Here is a 16,260-nt window from a genome sequence, read left to right as displayed (position 1 = left end):
GTAGAGGGGCGTCAGGACTTTTGTTCATAGGGTCGTATGAGTCGTGCTCAATTTGAAGACAACATCCTCATCATTAATACCATATGTAAGTAAAATCTTGCTTAAGATTATTTAGAAATGGCTGGATTCAGAAGAGGTTGTGGCATGAAGGATACTATTGATTTTAAGATGGATCTTAGCTGTTAGGCACTAGCAAGTCAATTACAACTAATAGCAACATATGAAAAACAGATTTGAATCCTGTTCTATCCCTGAACCACACTCATGATCAATATGCTCACGTGGTATGACCACTATGTCAATCCACCTTGATGAAGACCTTCCTCTTCCTTTGACACTCCACCTCTCCAACCATGATGCCTGCCTGGTTCGCCAAGAGAATTCTGGGAGTCGACTGTAGGGAGAGGGAGTTGCCCTGCTCACACCATGGCAGTCTCTCCCCTGTGATTTAAGTTCCCTAAAAAGCATCTGGAGGGTTAGTTATGACTTGGATTCGACTAAACAATAATGAGGTTTGTAGTTGAGTCTAGAGCTGCAAGTACTCTTCAAAGTACTTCATAAGTTTTTCACTCCTTTAACTCTCATAGCAAATCTCTATTGTAGGGACTGATCAATCCATTTTGCAATACAGAAACAGAGAGTAAGAAAGATCAAATAGTTTTCAAAGGATCTTATAGCTAACCCTAACCCTATGCCATGGATGCGAGGACGAAGCTCTGGGCACAGAAGAAAGGAGAGCACCATCACTCTCCTGACAGGCTCCAGAGGCTTTGAGGAATCACCTTGAAATCTTCCAAGATCTGAGGGTCTGCTCCAGAAAAGGCAAATGCTCTAAAAGACGCTCCGCAAATTTCTATCACCTTCCATTTATTCACTACCTATGATAAAGGGGCAAATGACAGGCCTCCTGTCCTCTTCTGTTTGTTGACACAAGCAGCACAGACTCGCAGGGAAAAAATAACCCCAAACAAAAAGTGGTGCTTAGCTCACAGAACTGAATTTCCACCTGAAAAACACAGAATCAGTTCTCCAACCCCAAACCACTTGTGACCTCTTAAGAGATGAATGGGAAAAGGCAGAGAGCGCGCGTGAGGAAATTTACCCTTCACGGGTCCAGAGCATCCTCATTTATCTTTGACAGTCATCAGCCCTGATGAATAGCAGGACAATTCCCAGTCATCTACTTCCATGCTGAGCTCAGAGTTGCTGTCACACAAGCCAAGATGGTAGGGCTCAGAACACCACAGGGACCAGAACCCCTCCTCATCCAGGTGGTCCACTGGAAGGAAAGGCTGAGGTCAACACCTCTTAGGAGATACTACAATTAGCTATAGTTCAGGGCTTCATGGTGAAGAAAAAACACTTCTCACTCTCTAAATTCAGAACATTTCCCCAGGTCTCCCAATGAGTTGCCAAGTGACTCAGCATTGGCCCAGTGTGGGCACTATTATTGATGAAAAACTTCTGCCTGGGTATTATACTGCATACAACACATGCCCAAAGAACAGTGCCAAGTCATACCAGGAAGAGGAGGACAATAATTCACCTCCACCTCGACTGCAAGCAAATCCTCTCTTAATGCAGGGCAACTCAGTATCACAAAGACAAAGCCGTAAGTTAGTCAGGTTATTTCCACCTAAGACTTAAAGAATTATTAAGTAGAGCGTCTCCTTTCTTGTTGACTATTAAAAGGCAATCAAATCGAGGACAGCAGAGAAAAAGGGCAAGAAAAAAAAGGTAATTTTTCTAAAACAACCCCAGAGAAGAAAGCTGCATAAAACCCTTCAGTTAGCTGAATGTTGCCTTTGTGAGTGCTGTGAGCTCCACCTAGAGGTCATTTTCTGAACTGCAGGCTGTAATTTTTAAAAAGAAAATCTCCATGTTCGGGGGATCCAGGGCAGGGACCGACCTCAGAGAACTGCTGAAAGACCTTGGCAACATCCCTCTTCCATGTCTTTCATTAAAGTAGCGCCCTAGGATCTGAAAAACAGGAAGCATTTGGCCGATCTGACAAGTGCTTTTGATATTTGCACCTGAAGGAAAACGCAGCATTCCTGACAGATTGGACTCAGCTCAAAGAAAGCAGAGCTTTCAAAGAGTACTTTCAGAAGAAAATGTATCAGCTCTCAAGGAAATAAAATATAAGACTGAAGACCAGCTAAGGGGGCAAACAGGAACACTTCTAATGTTAGGAGGACTGAGAATAGTCCTTTAGGAGCTACTGGGCCACCTTGCCTAGAAGGCTCACTCAATCCCTTATGCAACTCAACGTAACTCCTGAGGCAATCAAAGGCCATGCTCATCAGAGGACATCCCCTCGGCATCCATCTATTCATCACACACTATTCTACCCAATTCCTCCCCGCCCTTCCACGCCAGAGGCCTGTACTCATTCACCCTTGTCTTCTCTTGTGTACCAGGAGTTAGGCAAGGCTACAGAGCTGGTAACACAAAGGAGCCCGGCAGGCCCAGTAATTAGGTCAGAGATTCATACCCACCATCTGCTTCCCTGAAGATATGCAGCTCTGGAATCCTCCCGTAAGCCAGTTCTACCCTGCGCACAGGGTCACTGGGAGTCAGGACTGACTGTGGAGCAATGGGTTATTTTCCTTATTTGTTTTTTGAAGCATACCCCAGAAGAGCTTACCGTGTTCTAGATATCACTAGGTTGAGAAAGGAAGCCTTTAAAAAATTAAACTGTGTTGGTGACCAAAATTCCATGTACCAACTGCAGAGCTTTCCATCACAGCCCACGTAGTCACCACGTAGCGTGGTAAAGATAGATCAAATACTCTTGCTAATTCTCTACATGTTCCCAATCACAAGGCACAGTCTTCAAGGAATGCTGTTTTGTTTGTTTCTTGACCATAAGGTACAAATATTTATGTTTAAATAGAAGGCATGAATCTCAGCAATGTTTACCAGGCTTGCCTGGTAAAAAGAAATCAGTAAACAGACTGATGAAACTCACAGACTGGACCCATGATCCACTAACTGAGACCAAAAGAGGAAGGGCTCTGGAAAGGCCATGCATCCCTGGTTAAACAATCAATTTAAGCACTCTTGAGTCGAAACTAAATCGCACCTGACCCTCCTACAGGTTTTCAGAGGCAGTAAATCACATGGAAGAAGAGTAGCCATCCTTCCCCAGCTGAACAGCTAATGGATTCAAACCATGTTCATTGGAGTTGGCAGCACAACTTATCACTAAGGCCCCAGAGCTACCTCTTTACAGAAGGAATAACCCAAATTTTAAAGCTTCCCCACTGAGAGGACTCCAATAAGCATGTAGAAGGTGATCTCAACCCAGTTCCAATAGAGTGTCAGGAATTCAAGATGGTCAGTTTTCCAACATGGCTGCTTGTACTCTTCCTCTGGTGGTGGTATACCATCAAGTTTTAACTGACCCGCAGATGACCCTCCAGTGAGTTTTAAGTGGACAATTGATTACTTGGGAGGAGAATGCCCATCCTCCCATGGTGTAGCTGACGGATTTGAACCCCATGCTTTCAAGAATGCAGCACAACTTTTTACCACTGGAGCACCAGAGCTCACTATTTTGTTGCATACGAGCACCAGATTTTTTAAAAGCCAAATATTCTAGGCCTTTTATAAGGCCCTAGTATTTCAATTAGGAAATACTTTTTTATTCCTACTCAATGGTCTTCCACTGTGTCCCATTTGATAAGCATGTAATTTGGGTCATTTGTGCAAAGTGCTAAGTTAGAAAGGAGATCTACTTTGTTGTAAAAAAAGATTTCCCTGAGGATGCTTGCACACATTATGCACAGAACAGAATTCCACACAGGCAATACGGGTTTTTCTTCTTCCTTCATGTCTTCAGGGCCCTTCTGCCACCTGCTCCCCATGGCTCCCCACTGCTCTACATTCTGCCAAATCCAGTGATGGTTTATGGCAAAATTCGTTGGGCAACAAGCCATGTGGCTCTTAAAGACAGCAATTACAAGAGAAGGAAAGGCTAAATTACTAGGTGTTTGAAGTGCAATTAGTAAAAGTAAAATTCACATCTTCTCTTACCTCCTGGAGATGAAATGGATGTACTCATCTAAATGCAGACACCTACCTTTGCAGTCATCCAAAGCAAGCGGCTCAGTCAATATAAAAACCCACTATACAGTCAATGTCAAGCATGAAAATCCCACAAGAAGGAGTCTTACCTTTTCTTTGGCTCTCCTTTTGGTCCCTGCATCCATCCACTCATTTTCTTTCTCCAGCATGTCAATAAATGCCCAACGAACTCCCTCAATCAACTCCTCCATCTACAAAAAGATACCGAAGAGGCAGGGTCAAAGTCAATAAGCTTCAAACAACATTTTCTGCGCACAGAGCAATTCACCAAAAAACCTGTTTCTATTATATTACATTATAATAATCGCCTTCAGAAAGAGGTTCTTTTGTATTTGCCTCTGAAAATCCAGCGAGATTTTTTTAAATTTTATTAATTTTATTGAACATTTACAGATATTTCAGATTTCCATTCATTCATTGTTGCACTTTTCTCCCTGCCCAGCCCTTCCTCCCAGTTCACTTTTGACTCATGTACTTATAACTTGTTAGTCAAATTTGTGTCTTCTAGGTTGCAACACCCCCATGATACATCTTCAAGGATATGAACATGTACAGCCAAGCACAATCAATAAGAGTGCATCTAAATTCCAAAATCAATCTCCATAATAGTCTATGTGTTTCCTACTGCCAAAGGGGCCCTTTAGAGTAGTGAGAGAAGATCTTCACCCTGAAACCCACAGCGTCCCTTTTCAGCAGGAAGTAGCTAAGAGAATACGCCGTCCCCTTTTGCTTATGACTCAGGGTGAAGTCTCTCTCAGGGAGGAGTGATAGGGAATGGCAAAGGATACACTGACAAAGAAGATTAATCAGAACTGGCTTTGACAAGCACTGTGGCATTTGGACAAGAACAAACTGGGAGGAGGGTAGAGAGAATAGTGCAACAATGAATGAGTGGAAGCCCAAAATCTCTGTAAATGTTTATGAAAATTAATAAAATATAGAAAAAAAAAAGAAAACTAAAAGAAAAATTCTTTCATTAGTATACAATTCCCCCACACCCCAATCCCTGCCCCCACAATGAGCACACTCCACTATGCAACCTTAATTCTGGACACTTCTGAGAACCATAATACCCTATAATATATCGCTTTTAAAATTGTTCTCGCTCTCATCTGTTTCAATGCAGTATACATAATTTATCGAGTTTTTCTCACTCTTACCCCAACCCTCATGTGAGTACCATTCTACAACAGTGGCACCATGCAGTATTTGTCTTTTTGCAACTGAGATATTTCACTCAGCATAACGTCCTCCAGGGTCACCCATTTTGAATAATATTGCATGAATTTCTTGTTTTTCAATGCAGAGTAGTATTCCACTGTGTGAATATACCACAGTTTCTCTATCCATTCGTTTGTTGATGGGCACCTGGGTTGTTTCCAACTCTTTGCTATTGTGAACAAAGCTGTGATAAACATGGGTGTGCTCTGGCAGTCTTTAACATAACTCCAGATGGACTCTAAATCCCCACCCCTTGAATATGGTAAGGTTTGGCAATTCGCCTCTAAAAACCAGAATACCCCAGAGGTGATGACTTCTGAGGCTAGAACATGCAAGGCATTCAACTCACTGTCTCCACTGGGCTGCTTGCTCTCTGAAACCAGCAACCATGCGAATCTACCACAGCTTCCCTACCCATTCGTTTGTTGATGCGCAGCTAAGTTGTTTATAATTTCTTGCTTTTGTGAAGAAAGCCGCGATAAACATGGGAGTACATATATCTGCTTGGATGTCGGTAAACAAAGTAAATAAGCTTCAAACAACATTTTCTGCCGCAAGACAAATTAGTAAAAACAACCTGCTTATATTATATTAGTCATGTTAAGAAATGGATTCTTTTGCGTTTGCTTCCATACTCCAGCAAGATTTCTTTTTACAGGAAACAGATTCCTTTTTTTCCTCTACCATTGGAGGATGACTAACCATTTCTTTCCATGATAAAAATTTGATGGCCCAGTTGTAAAAGGAAATCTCCACAGAAATAACTTTTGTGTGCAGTTAGAAAATTGCTTTAAACTGATTAAGGTGGAAACTCATTATTAATAGCTTAATAAGGGCTGGGGCATGGGTAATTGTTGAAAAAAGGACTGCACAAGAAAGTGAATGAACAGTTGGGATAATAGAAACAGATGAAAAGGCAAGGAGAGCCAGCGCTCCAAGAGAAACTTGGGCATTGTAAATTAGACTAACATAAGGATATTAGTTCTTTCCAAATATAGTGGCAAAATAAAGTTAAGACAGAAGCGTGAATGATCTGTATCAATTACCCACTGTCCTATTTTCTCCTTAGCAGCTTCAACTTAAAATGACTGGTCCAAAGGAGGATGTCAGAGAAAGAATGTCTCCTGAAAGCCACGAACCAAAGAAAGTGTGAAACAGCAGGAAACTGACAGCCCTATATTTGCCTCCAGCATTTATGGACCAGTACAGAGGATCAGAGCAAAAGAGAGGCCACCACTAAGCCTGAGCAGACTGCGGCATTTCTGCCACTTCTTGAGTACAAGGCCCCTCAGTTGTCACTCTCCAAAACAGACAATATTGGCAATATTTGTTTTGTTTTAATCATGTGGTAAAGCTCAAAAGAATTTTTTTCCTGTTTAATCAGTTTTTAGCTATATTTTCAGTTCAGTAACAGTTGTAAGGGAACCAGAGCTGTAAATCAGTGGGCTGGGTTCCATCGTATGTAAATAAGAACAAACAGCAGATTGAAAGGGGTGGCAGAGCTTCACAGCTGTTTCTTCTCAACTTAGTAAAAATATTAAAAGAAGAGAAACCTTGGGATTGGGGAATGATAAATGACATGAGAAGATGGAAAAGACCAAGTTATGTAAATCAGCACATCTCAGCATGAGGATCTTTGAGGGGATCTGAAAACCTTAGAGCCCCAGGCAGGAGACTGCTGCTATCATTGATTTGGGGTCCACCGGGACACTCAGAGGTTTCAAATCTCCATCAGGGACTTTGTGACGTGCAATATGTGTGTGCTGTCAGGACTGAGAACTGCTGGTCCAAGGCAAGATAGAGAAGGAAATTACGAGCCAGGAGTGAGCTGCACTGCAATCCTGAAGGAACACAGTTCAAATCCATCAACTGTTCGGGGGAGAAGGATAGGTAATCTCCCCTGACCCCCCCCTTTGCGACTAAATAGCAATGAAAACCAGCCACAGGGTGAGCTATGGGCCAGTTCCGATGCGATCGTACACAGCAAGAACAGTGAATGTCCGAGACAGGTTCTGAGTATAGACATGAAATGACAGTTGTGAGCTCTGAGCTACTAGAATCACCAGAAAGGCCTCTCATAAACCAGAGGAAACTTGCAGAGGGAAGGGGAATCCAACAGGAGTAAATTTCCCATCTCTCAAACCTAGTACCTTTGAGCTGGCAGCATTATCCACCAGAGCTCCCTACATGGAAGCTACACATAGAGTCTCAGTAAATGAGAACCCATTCCAGACAATCGATGTGGAAAGAGAAGTAATATTCTCACAAACCTGGCAATAGCAAGGGAAAGGAAGGATTACCAGACTGATCTGAGATAGCTGTAGTGGTAAAATGAATGAAACCGAGTGATTTGTTTTTTCTCTGGAGGTGAGGAAAAAGAGAAGAGCCAGACTGATCCCCAGGATGATGGTACAGGAAAGTACTGGGTGACTATTCTTGATGATACACAACAAGAGGGGAGAAAGGAAGAAGGGGGGAGCATAGGGAGTAAAAGGCAGGTGAGGCGTCTGTGCAAAGAGGAGAGAAAGCAAAGACAAAAGTGGATAGATTGTAGAGGATGACTCTGAGGGTCTATGTTTGTGCACGTATTTAATTATATGACTTGTTATTGACTATACGAGACCTTTGCCTGTATTTAAATATCTATGGAAAAAAAGACAGTAAGAAGTAAAACCTGGGAGGAAGAAGTAGGGTCCCTGAGAAGGCTACAGGGGTGAGATGTAGCAAATATACAAAGGAGGCATTTTAGGACACAGGAATATGAGGTAAGAGCAAGCTAAAATGGATGGATGGAATCCCAAAAAAATCTACACTTTTTTCTGTAGAAGGTTGAGGAAGTCCTAGTTTAGTGGCTGAAAAGTAAAATAGAACCAGATCTGAGAGAGGATTCTATAAAGAATTGATTGTTTAAATAAAGCATGCACCTTGGCAAACAAAGTAAGCAAAAAAAGCAAAGACACCAATAAAATTCCTCGCGATACTTGAGTCAAAATGTACCATTAAACGAAAACACATAGTAAATAAAAAGTAAAGCTTACCAGTGGAAACACATGAGTACCATTAAGTCAGTTCCGACTTACAGAGGCTGATGAACACACACACTGCTTAGTTCTAGGCCATTCTCACAATCATTGCTAGGTTTGAACACATTGTTTCGGCCACTGTTAGATACCTAACTGAGGACTGTCGTCTTTATCACTAAGCCTCTACTTTACCCAGAAAGTAGTCCTTCTCCAGGCATTGAACATTCCTAACAGCTCCAAAATACCTAACAAGAAGTCTTGTCACTCTTCACTCTGATGAAAATTCCGACTACACATAAAAGATAGTCAATATTCCTCGCCAACACAATTCAAAGCTATCAAAATTCTTCATTCTTCCTTAGTCACAGCCCAGCGTTCGTACACCTATGGGCAAGAGTGAGGACTGAGATCCTGAAGGCACAGAGTTGAAATCTACCACCCGTTCCCTCAGGAGACAGATGGACAATCTCCACCCGTGCGATTAACTACTTTTGAAAACCCACTGAAGGGTCAGATATGGGTCGATGTTGGCTCAACAATACACAACAACAACAACATGATGAGGGTCATGCACATCCAATTTCTTCAAAGTAATATCTTTATGGAGAAGTAATATCTTTAATGGAAGGCCTTTACAGATCTGCACAATGCACTATGTCCTATGATTTCTTGACTTTTAATTTCATTAGTGGATCCAAGTAAAATTAAATCTTTTCCAACTTCAATGTTTTGGTTTATAATAACTAAATAAGGAAAATGAAAGGACTTTCCAAGTCAAATACAGACTTGGCAAATACCTATCTGGGAATTTTTGTACATTAGCACAAACAGTTCACATGCAAACTACAAACCTCCCGGTGGCTCTCTGAACCTCCCCAGTGGCACTAGAGAAGAAAGAGCCTCCATGATGGCTGTGGCCAGTGGGGTCACAATGATGTGAAATAAACGCAACAGAATTGGGTTTTGTTTGTTAGTTAATTTTTTTTTTCTTTTCTTTTTTTCCTAGGGGGCGGCCGCCTTTCCGGCCACTCCCTGTTAGTTAATTTTTTAACCATTAAGGTTATTTTGCTCGTATTCTCTTTAGGGAACTTATGATGCATTTATTGTTAAAACAGGTGTGAGTTCTTCCAGATTTCTATAAGCAGCTTGGTTTCACAGGACACTAACTGGCCAATCTTTCCTAAATATTATCATGGCATTAAACTCACTTTTTGTGCTTGTAGATTTCTTCTGTTACTCAAATGCAGTTTTTTAAACCAACAGTAATACAGTAATGATTTTCATTTATAATTAGAATTTCAGTGGGAATCTACAAAGAAAACAGCTTTTCATTCAGTCATTTATACAGATTTTTGTCCTTTTCTTTCCCTCTCAAACTGACTAAACTTTTAAGTATATTTTCCATAGGTTTCTAGATCTTGTAAACTGTTAATTGGTATTCTATATAGAAAGAAAAAGAGGCAGAAAGATTTCTGCTTCTCCAGATGAAGAAAAAGCCATTTACTCCCAGGCTACATTTCTTTTCCTCCCTTCCCCTGTCTCCTCTATCTTCCCTAAATCCACACTTTAATAACTCAATCCTCTGATACACAACAAAACCTCTATGACAACTTGGACTGCGTGCTTTCTTGTTAGTTGGTCTTTGCCCTCCCAACCATCCTATTTTAGATCACTCTCAGTTCTAAATTCCATTCGTTTTCAAGACTTTCCAAACGCACTGATGCATTTTCTCTCAAATGGTGAACAACCCTCCTTAAATTAAAGGAAAAGGGAAACAGTGGAAGGTCCACATGTCAAGGGAAATAAGGCAAATAATGGTGTTCGCACTGTGGAAGTGGGAAGATACAGCACTGAACACTTCTGACTAATCGACAACACATAATGGCATCGCCTTTAGTCAAGTCATGTTCCCTGAGGTAGCAAAAGCCAGTTATAATTTTGAAGCAAGAAGAAGAAAAAAAAGAAATAATATTTCTTCCTCAAACATCGATCTAACATGACACCCAGTCAACACACAACAGCCAATTGTAATTGTTCTCCACACAAAGCAAATACTTATTTAGAGTAAAAAACCCCAAAATACAGCATATAAAAACTGTTACTACTTTAAAATCTACAGTATTCAGGGAGAGGGTCCTCCAGGAGGAACAACATTTTGTTAAGCATTGATTTCAAATTTTGCGGTTAGCAGTGTAGGCATTTGTGTTGCTTAATCCTATCTCAGTAAATTGTAAATTATCTCAGTAACTCCTCCTTTATCCTCTCCAACTGTAATATCCATCACATAATCATGGAAATTTTAAGACCGCCCTACTGATACATTTGAATGGACATATACACCAATGATGCTCTGAGATGGCTGGGAGCCACAACTTGTCATGATCCTCACAGTCAAATGCCTTTGCATAGTCAATAAAGCACAAATAGACATTCTTCTTGTATTCTTTACTTTTAGCTAGGATCCATCTGACATTAGCAATGATATACCTGGTGCCCAAGCCTCTTCTAAATCCTGCTTGAACTTCTGCAAATTCCCTACCTATGTACTGTACCAGCTGTTATTCAATTATGTCCAACAGTATTTTACTGCCATATGATATCAATATTGTGGGATGATTTCCACATTCAATTGGATCACCTGTATAGGTGATCTATAGGAACAAATAAAAGACCTCTACCTTTATTGGAAATAGGAACAAAAAAAAGACCTCTTCCAATCCATAGGCCAGAAAGCAGTCCTCCAAAAATTTCCTGGCATAAACTGGTGCGTGCATCCAAGGCTGAATTTGTTAACTGAAACAAGTCAATTGGTATCCCATCAATTCCTAGGACCTTATTTTTTGCCAATGCCTTCAATGTAGGTTTCACTTCCACTTTCATTACCATTGGTTCCTGCTTTACCCTACCAAGCTGCCCTTTGAAACGATCTGTCAGCTCTTTTCCTTAGATGTTTTCCATTAGATTTGGCATCCCAAAATTCCAGTGCAAATTTTAGAGTCTCATCTGACATCCATTTTGGTTTTTTCTTTCTACTCTGTTTTGGTTATGAACCTTTGCTTTCTTCATGAATATCCTTGATATTATCCCACAACTCATTTAGTCTTCTATTAATAGTGTTCAATGCTTCAAACCTATTCTTAGCTATGCATGTGAGACCTAGAGAGTCAGCTGTGGTGTTGGAGAACAGCAATAACAATTTCATGGACGGGCATGAAAATTAAAAGATATGTCTTGGAAAGGGTGCAGCCAGAATCCTCTTTGGAGGCAAGAATGATGAGGCTTCGCCTAACATACTTTAGACATATTGCTAGAAGATGTCATTCCTTGAAGAGGGATATGATGGAGAATGGGGGGAGGGTGGACAAAGGAGAGGAAGACCCTCAACCAGGTGGATCAACACAATGACTGCTACAATGGGCTCTTGAATGTCAGGAAGTATGTGGACGGTGCAGGACAGGACTGGTTTCAGATATTTTGTTCATAGGATCACTATGAGTGAACGACAATAATCAGAAAAATACACATATGAGTTTGATTTATTGTTCATGTATATCTATCTACCTTGTGTCCCTAACAAGAATTGTAAACGTGGGGAGCAGGAAGCATGATCTAGATTCAAATAGATCACAGATAAGTACACAAACCCATAGGGGTCCTGCAAATCTAAAGGATAATTATACTACTCCATACCTCATGTTGACCAGGTCTAAAATTGAGATATAGTTGTTGTTATGTGTGATCCACTCACTTGTGACTCACAGTGACCCTATGTACAAAAGCTCGGAACCCTGGTCCATCGAGTACCAACCTTAGTGTCTTTGATACACCTACGCCATTTAAACAGTCAATAAATAAATCCAACTCATTGAGGGTCTTCATCATTTACACTGTTTCTCCTCCCTTTCAAGCATCATGTCCTTCTCTGAAAGCTGATCCCTCCTTACAACATACAAAAAGTACGTCAGATGGTTTAGAATCCTAGCCTCAAAGGAGCAATCTGCTTTTTACCCTTGTGTGTTGTCCTAGCAGTGAATGATATATTCAATACTCTTTTACAGAACCACAACTCTAAAACATCAAATTCTTCTGCTTCTATCATCACTAGTTATTGTCCAGTTTTCTGATTCATACCATGTAATTGTGAAGAACACAGACTGGGTAAGACACACCTTAGTCTACAGATTGACGACACTGCACTTAAGTACTCTGGGTAGGTCTCTGAAAACAAGCACACTTTCCCAATGTAATTTGTCTTTTGCTTTCTTGGCTGCTCATCCACAGACTGCCGATGAAAGAAACAAGCAAACTGAAAATTATAGTCTCTATTTCTTCATTCTTTATCATGATGCTGCCCAGGGTTGATAATCTTTTTTTCTTCACGTTAAGCTTCAATGTAAGTAGGCTGATTTATGCTTTGCAAAAACTGCTAGTGGGCACCCCAGCAAAGAACTGTGGTTGAACTAAACATCTTTTGCAGGGAGCTTTGATGGCCTAATGACTAAAGACTAGTGCTACGTCAATCCAAAGACAAGTAGTCGAGTCAACAAGCTTTTCGGAGGGAAAATGGCACTTTTCTCCTATGCAGTTTAATTTGTTAAAACCTACTGGAATTTCAGCTATGGATAAGTTTCAACAAGATAGCAGTGAGTTGCTGTTGATTGTGAATAAAAATTATTCCACCTGAAAGATCTGGTATGAAAAACCCTAACCCTATGATACCAGAGTTCACTGAACACTATCCAACAGCAGAAAGAAAACAACAAGAAAGATGGCAAGCTTGAGGACAAGGGCAAGAGGACTGTTCATACTTATTCTCATTGAGTTATTTAAATGACTTGAAAGCTACCACAATGGCTTTGGATGGCACTGTTTATCCAAAACAATCGAAAAACAATCGAGTTGATTACAAGTTGTACCACCCTACGGGACAAAGTGGAAGGGCCCTATATGATTTCCCAGGCTGCCATCTCTCACAGAACAGACCGTCAAGTCTTTTCTACCCTGGAGCAGATGGAGGACTCAACAGCTGAGTTCAGGTTGAAAACTTAACCATTTCACTATCAGGGCTTATATAGCAGACTCAAAATAGCAACCTACTCCCCCAGGCAACTCCTCTTTTTTCCCCCCAAGATGAATTCCCCTCCATTAAAGGACTCTGACAGGATGAATTAATAATAATAATGATAATAATAATAATGTTGTTGTTGTTTTTATTATTATTATTATTAACTTTAGGCAAGGCACATACCAGATACTTACTATGTGTCAGCTGGTTTAGGCAGCCCTCTGCAAGGACTATTCTCACCATACAAAATGAGGTCTTTTTAAAAAAAAATTTTTTTAAAATTTTTATTGTATTACTTTTATGTGTACCGTCAAATCAGATCTGACTGGTACAGGAGGAGATTGCCACCTCCTTCTCCAGTAGAGCATTTGGTGGAATTGAACCGCATACCTCTGGGATTGCAGTACAGGATCTTGCCACTAGGCCACCAGAGCTCCCTTAAAATGAGATCTTTTAAACTCTTTACACAAAAAGCACAATTCCCAGTCATTCCCCTTGCTACAGTTATGCAGTCATTCAACCCACATTATAATCCTAGACTAATCTTCTGACTCGATTTGTCCTACAGACTGCAGCCATAATGTGCCAGTTCTGAGCCTAGGCTCAAGAGGCCTGGCACGTTTCTGCTTCTTCTCTCACACGTCTACCATCATGAGGCAGACATGCTCAGGCTACCCAACTCAAGGATGAGATGCTCATGGAGCAGAGCCGAGTCACTCAAGAACCCTATGACAAACCAGTCCACATCATCACATCATAGACATTTGAGTAAATTAACCAAAATAAGATGAACTGCCTAGATGACCAAGTAACTCAAGATGCATCAGCAAGAAATGGTTGCTTATTTAAAACCATGAGGCTTTGTTATTATTTATCACCCAGAATTGCTGAGCAACAAACAACTTTTGCAGCATCTACAGATGGAAAAACAGAAGCTCAAGGAAGTTAAACAATGTGCCCAAATTGCGAACAGTACAGCTGGGCTGTGAGATGCTAATGCAGTTTTGGAGAAAATTGGATTTAAGTTCTATTTAAGATCAGTATTTTATAATTACATTGCATGGCACATTATAACTCAAATCATTTTTGTTTGCCCAAACTCAAGATAGGTATTCAGCAAAGTAAATGGCAAGAAGAAACGATAGTAAGAACAGATACTCTTTGCTAAAAACAAACAAGCAAAACAAATGAAAATGGAGAAAAAAAAAAACCAACCCCAACCATACAACAGGAACATTTAGTGGCGAGAGAAAAAATAGTTTCTTTCCAAGACATGAGGCAAAGGGACTTGGATCATACTCTGTAGGATGTCTTACCTAGGGTAACTGTATCTGCACTCTAAGGGCATTTGAATAAAGCATGTGACTTTCATATGACTTTTGCGGTCAACGTTAAAGCCATATCTCATTTACTCAATGAATGAGAGAAATGGTGAAGGGGTGAATTGAAGAGTTTAAGGAATATTAATGAGAGTAAATAAATTCAATTATCTCAGCACAGTAATGAGGTGAAGTACTAGTGTTTGGAGGTTCCAAGTTCAAAATCCACCAGTGAAATTGGGCCCATGTGGGTATTTAAGTCCTTAGCACCAGCTGTAGCAGGAGGGGGCAGAAAAAAAAACATGTTTGTAAGATAGGAATTACTACCTATACAGAGCAGCTCGGACAAAAAAGAAAGCTTCTTGTTTCCGTCATCAGAAAATTATACGTATTAAAAATACAATCTCATTTTCTTCTTTCTAAATTAACTTTTCACTGTTTCTCTTTAAAACTTTTAAACTCTATAAGCAAAACCTATTCTAAATGTTTCCTATAAGTAGATACTAAGAAAAAAGAAATAGATGCTGTTTAATTAAAGTAACTTTCAAATCAGAATCTTGTTGTTTTGTGAACCAACCCTCAGCTAACCCGCAGCAGGTTTTCAGAGGAAGTTAACTGCATCTTCTTCCTTGGAGCAGCTGGTAGATTTATACCGTCAGCCTTCAGGGAAATTTCCTGATAAATGTGAACTAACCGTGACTTGATGGAAATCAACAACAACAGTGGAATAGCTTAGATCCTTTCCAAAAAGGAAGGAAATTAAGAAATGTGTGAAAACACCACCAAAATTCCAATAAATTGTAAGTCCTTCATGCAGAGACGCCAAAGGAAAAGTGGATGGACCACAGTACCCAAAAACACCAAAAAAAGAAACATGACAAAATGGCAATGGTAAAAACTAGCCTGACAATAGTCTCCTTTCATGTGAATGGATCAATTTACCAATTGAGAGAAAAAGAGTAAAGAATGTATAAAACAACAAAGCCCATCAACATGTTGCCAATGAAAGACACATCTAAAAAAAAAAAAAAAGTCAGACTCAAATTCAATGGCTGAAAAAAAAAATATACCAAACAAATAGCAACTTCAAAAAAACAGTATTTCTGAATGAAAACCAACACAAAAAAAATTATGAAGGGCATTACATAATGATTAAAGGCACAATAAATCAAGAAAACATAACCTTGATCAACATTTATGTACCAAATGATAGACTTACAAAATACATAAAAATAACTGTTAACAGAATAGAAGAAGGAAGGAGACAGTCCCACAAGAGTGGGAGGTGACGTCAACACACCACTCTCATCAAGGGATAAGGCAATGCAGAAGATCTAAACTCGACCTTGTGGATGTATTTCACGGTACTGTATCCAATTAAAACTCAATTGACTTCCTTCTCAAATGCACCTACTTGTCTTTCCCTAATTATGCAAGGCATTTGATTGTAGGGATAATAATAAATTAAACCAGCAACCAGAAAATAAAGACACAGATTGCTGGGATGACTGCTGTCAAGGCCCTCTCCAAATTGATGCAAAGC

General features: G+C 40.2%; 1 protein-coding gene across 1 annotated transcript in view; it reads right to left on the bottom strand.

Annotated features, from left to right (window-relative positions):
- PHEX (phosphate regulating endopeptidase homolog, X-linked) overlaps window positions 1-16,260 on the bottom strand; it is a 186,118-nt gene that overhangs the window by 111,606 nt on the left and 58,252 nt on the right. Inside the window, exon 12 of the mRNA XM_006899531.1 lies at window positions 4,179-4,280. Coding sequence (XP_006899593.1) covers window positions 4,179-4,280 — 102 coding nt within the window. The remainder of the gene's footprint in view (window positions 1-4,178; window positions 4,281-16,260) is intronic.

The sequence above is a fragment of the Elephantulus edwardii genome, unplaced genomic scaffold (assembly GCF_000299155.1).
Source record: "Elephantulus edwardii isolate Elephantulus edwardi_28Jun2011 unplaced genomic scaffold, EleEdw1.0 scaffold00260, whole genome shotgun sequence".
Lineage (NCBI taxonomy): Eukaryota > Metazoa > Chordata > Mammalia > Macroscelidea > Macroscelididae > Elephantulus > Elephantulus edwardii.
Note: the sequence above shows the minus strand (reverse complement) of the source record. Positions and strands in the feature narration are given on the sequence as shown.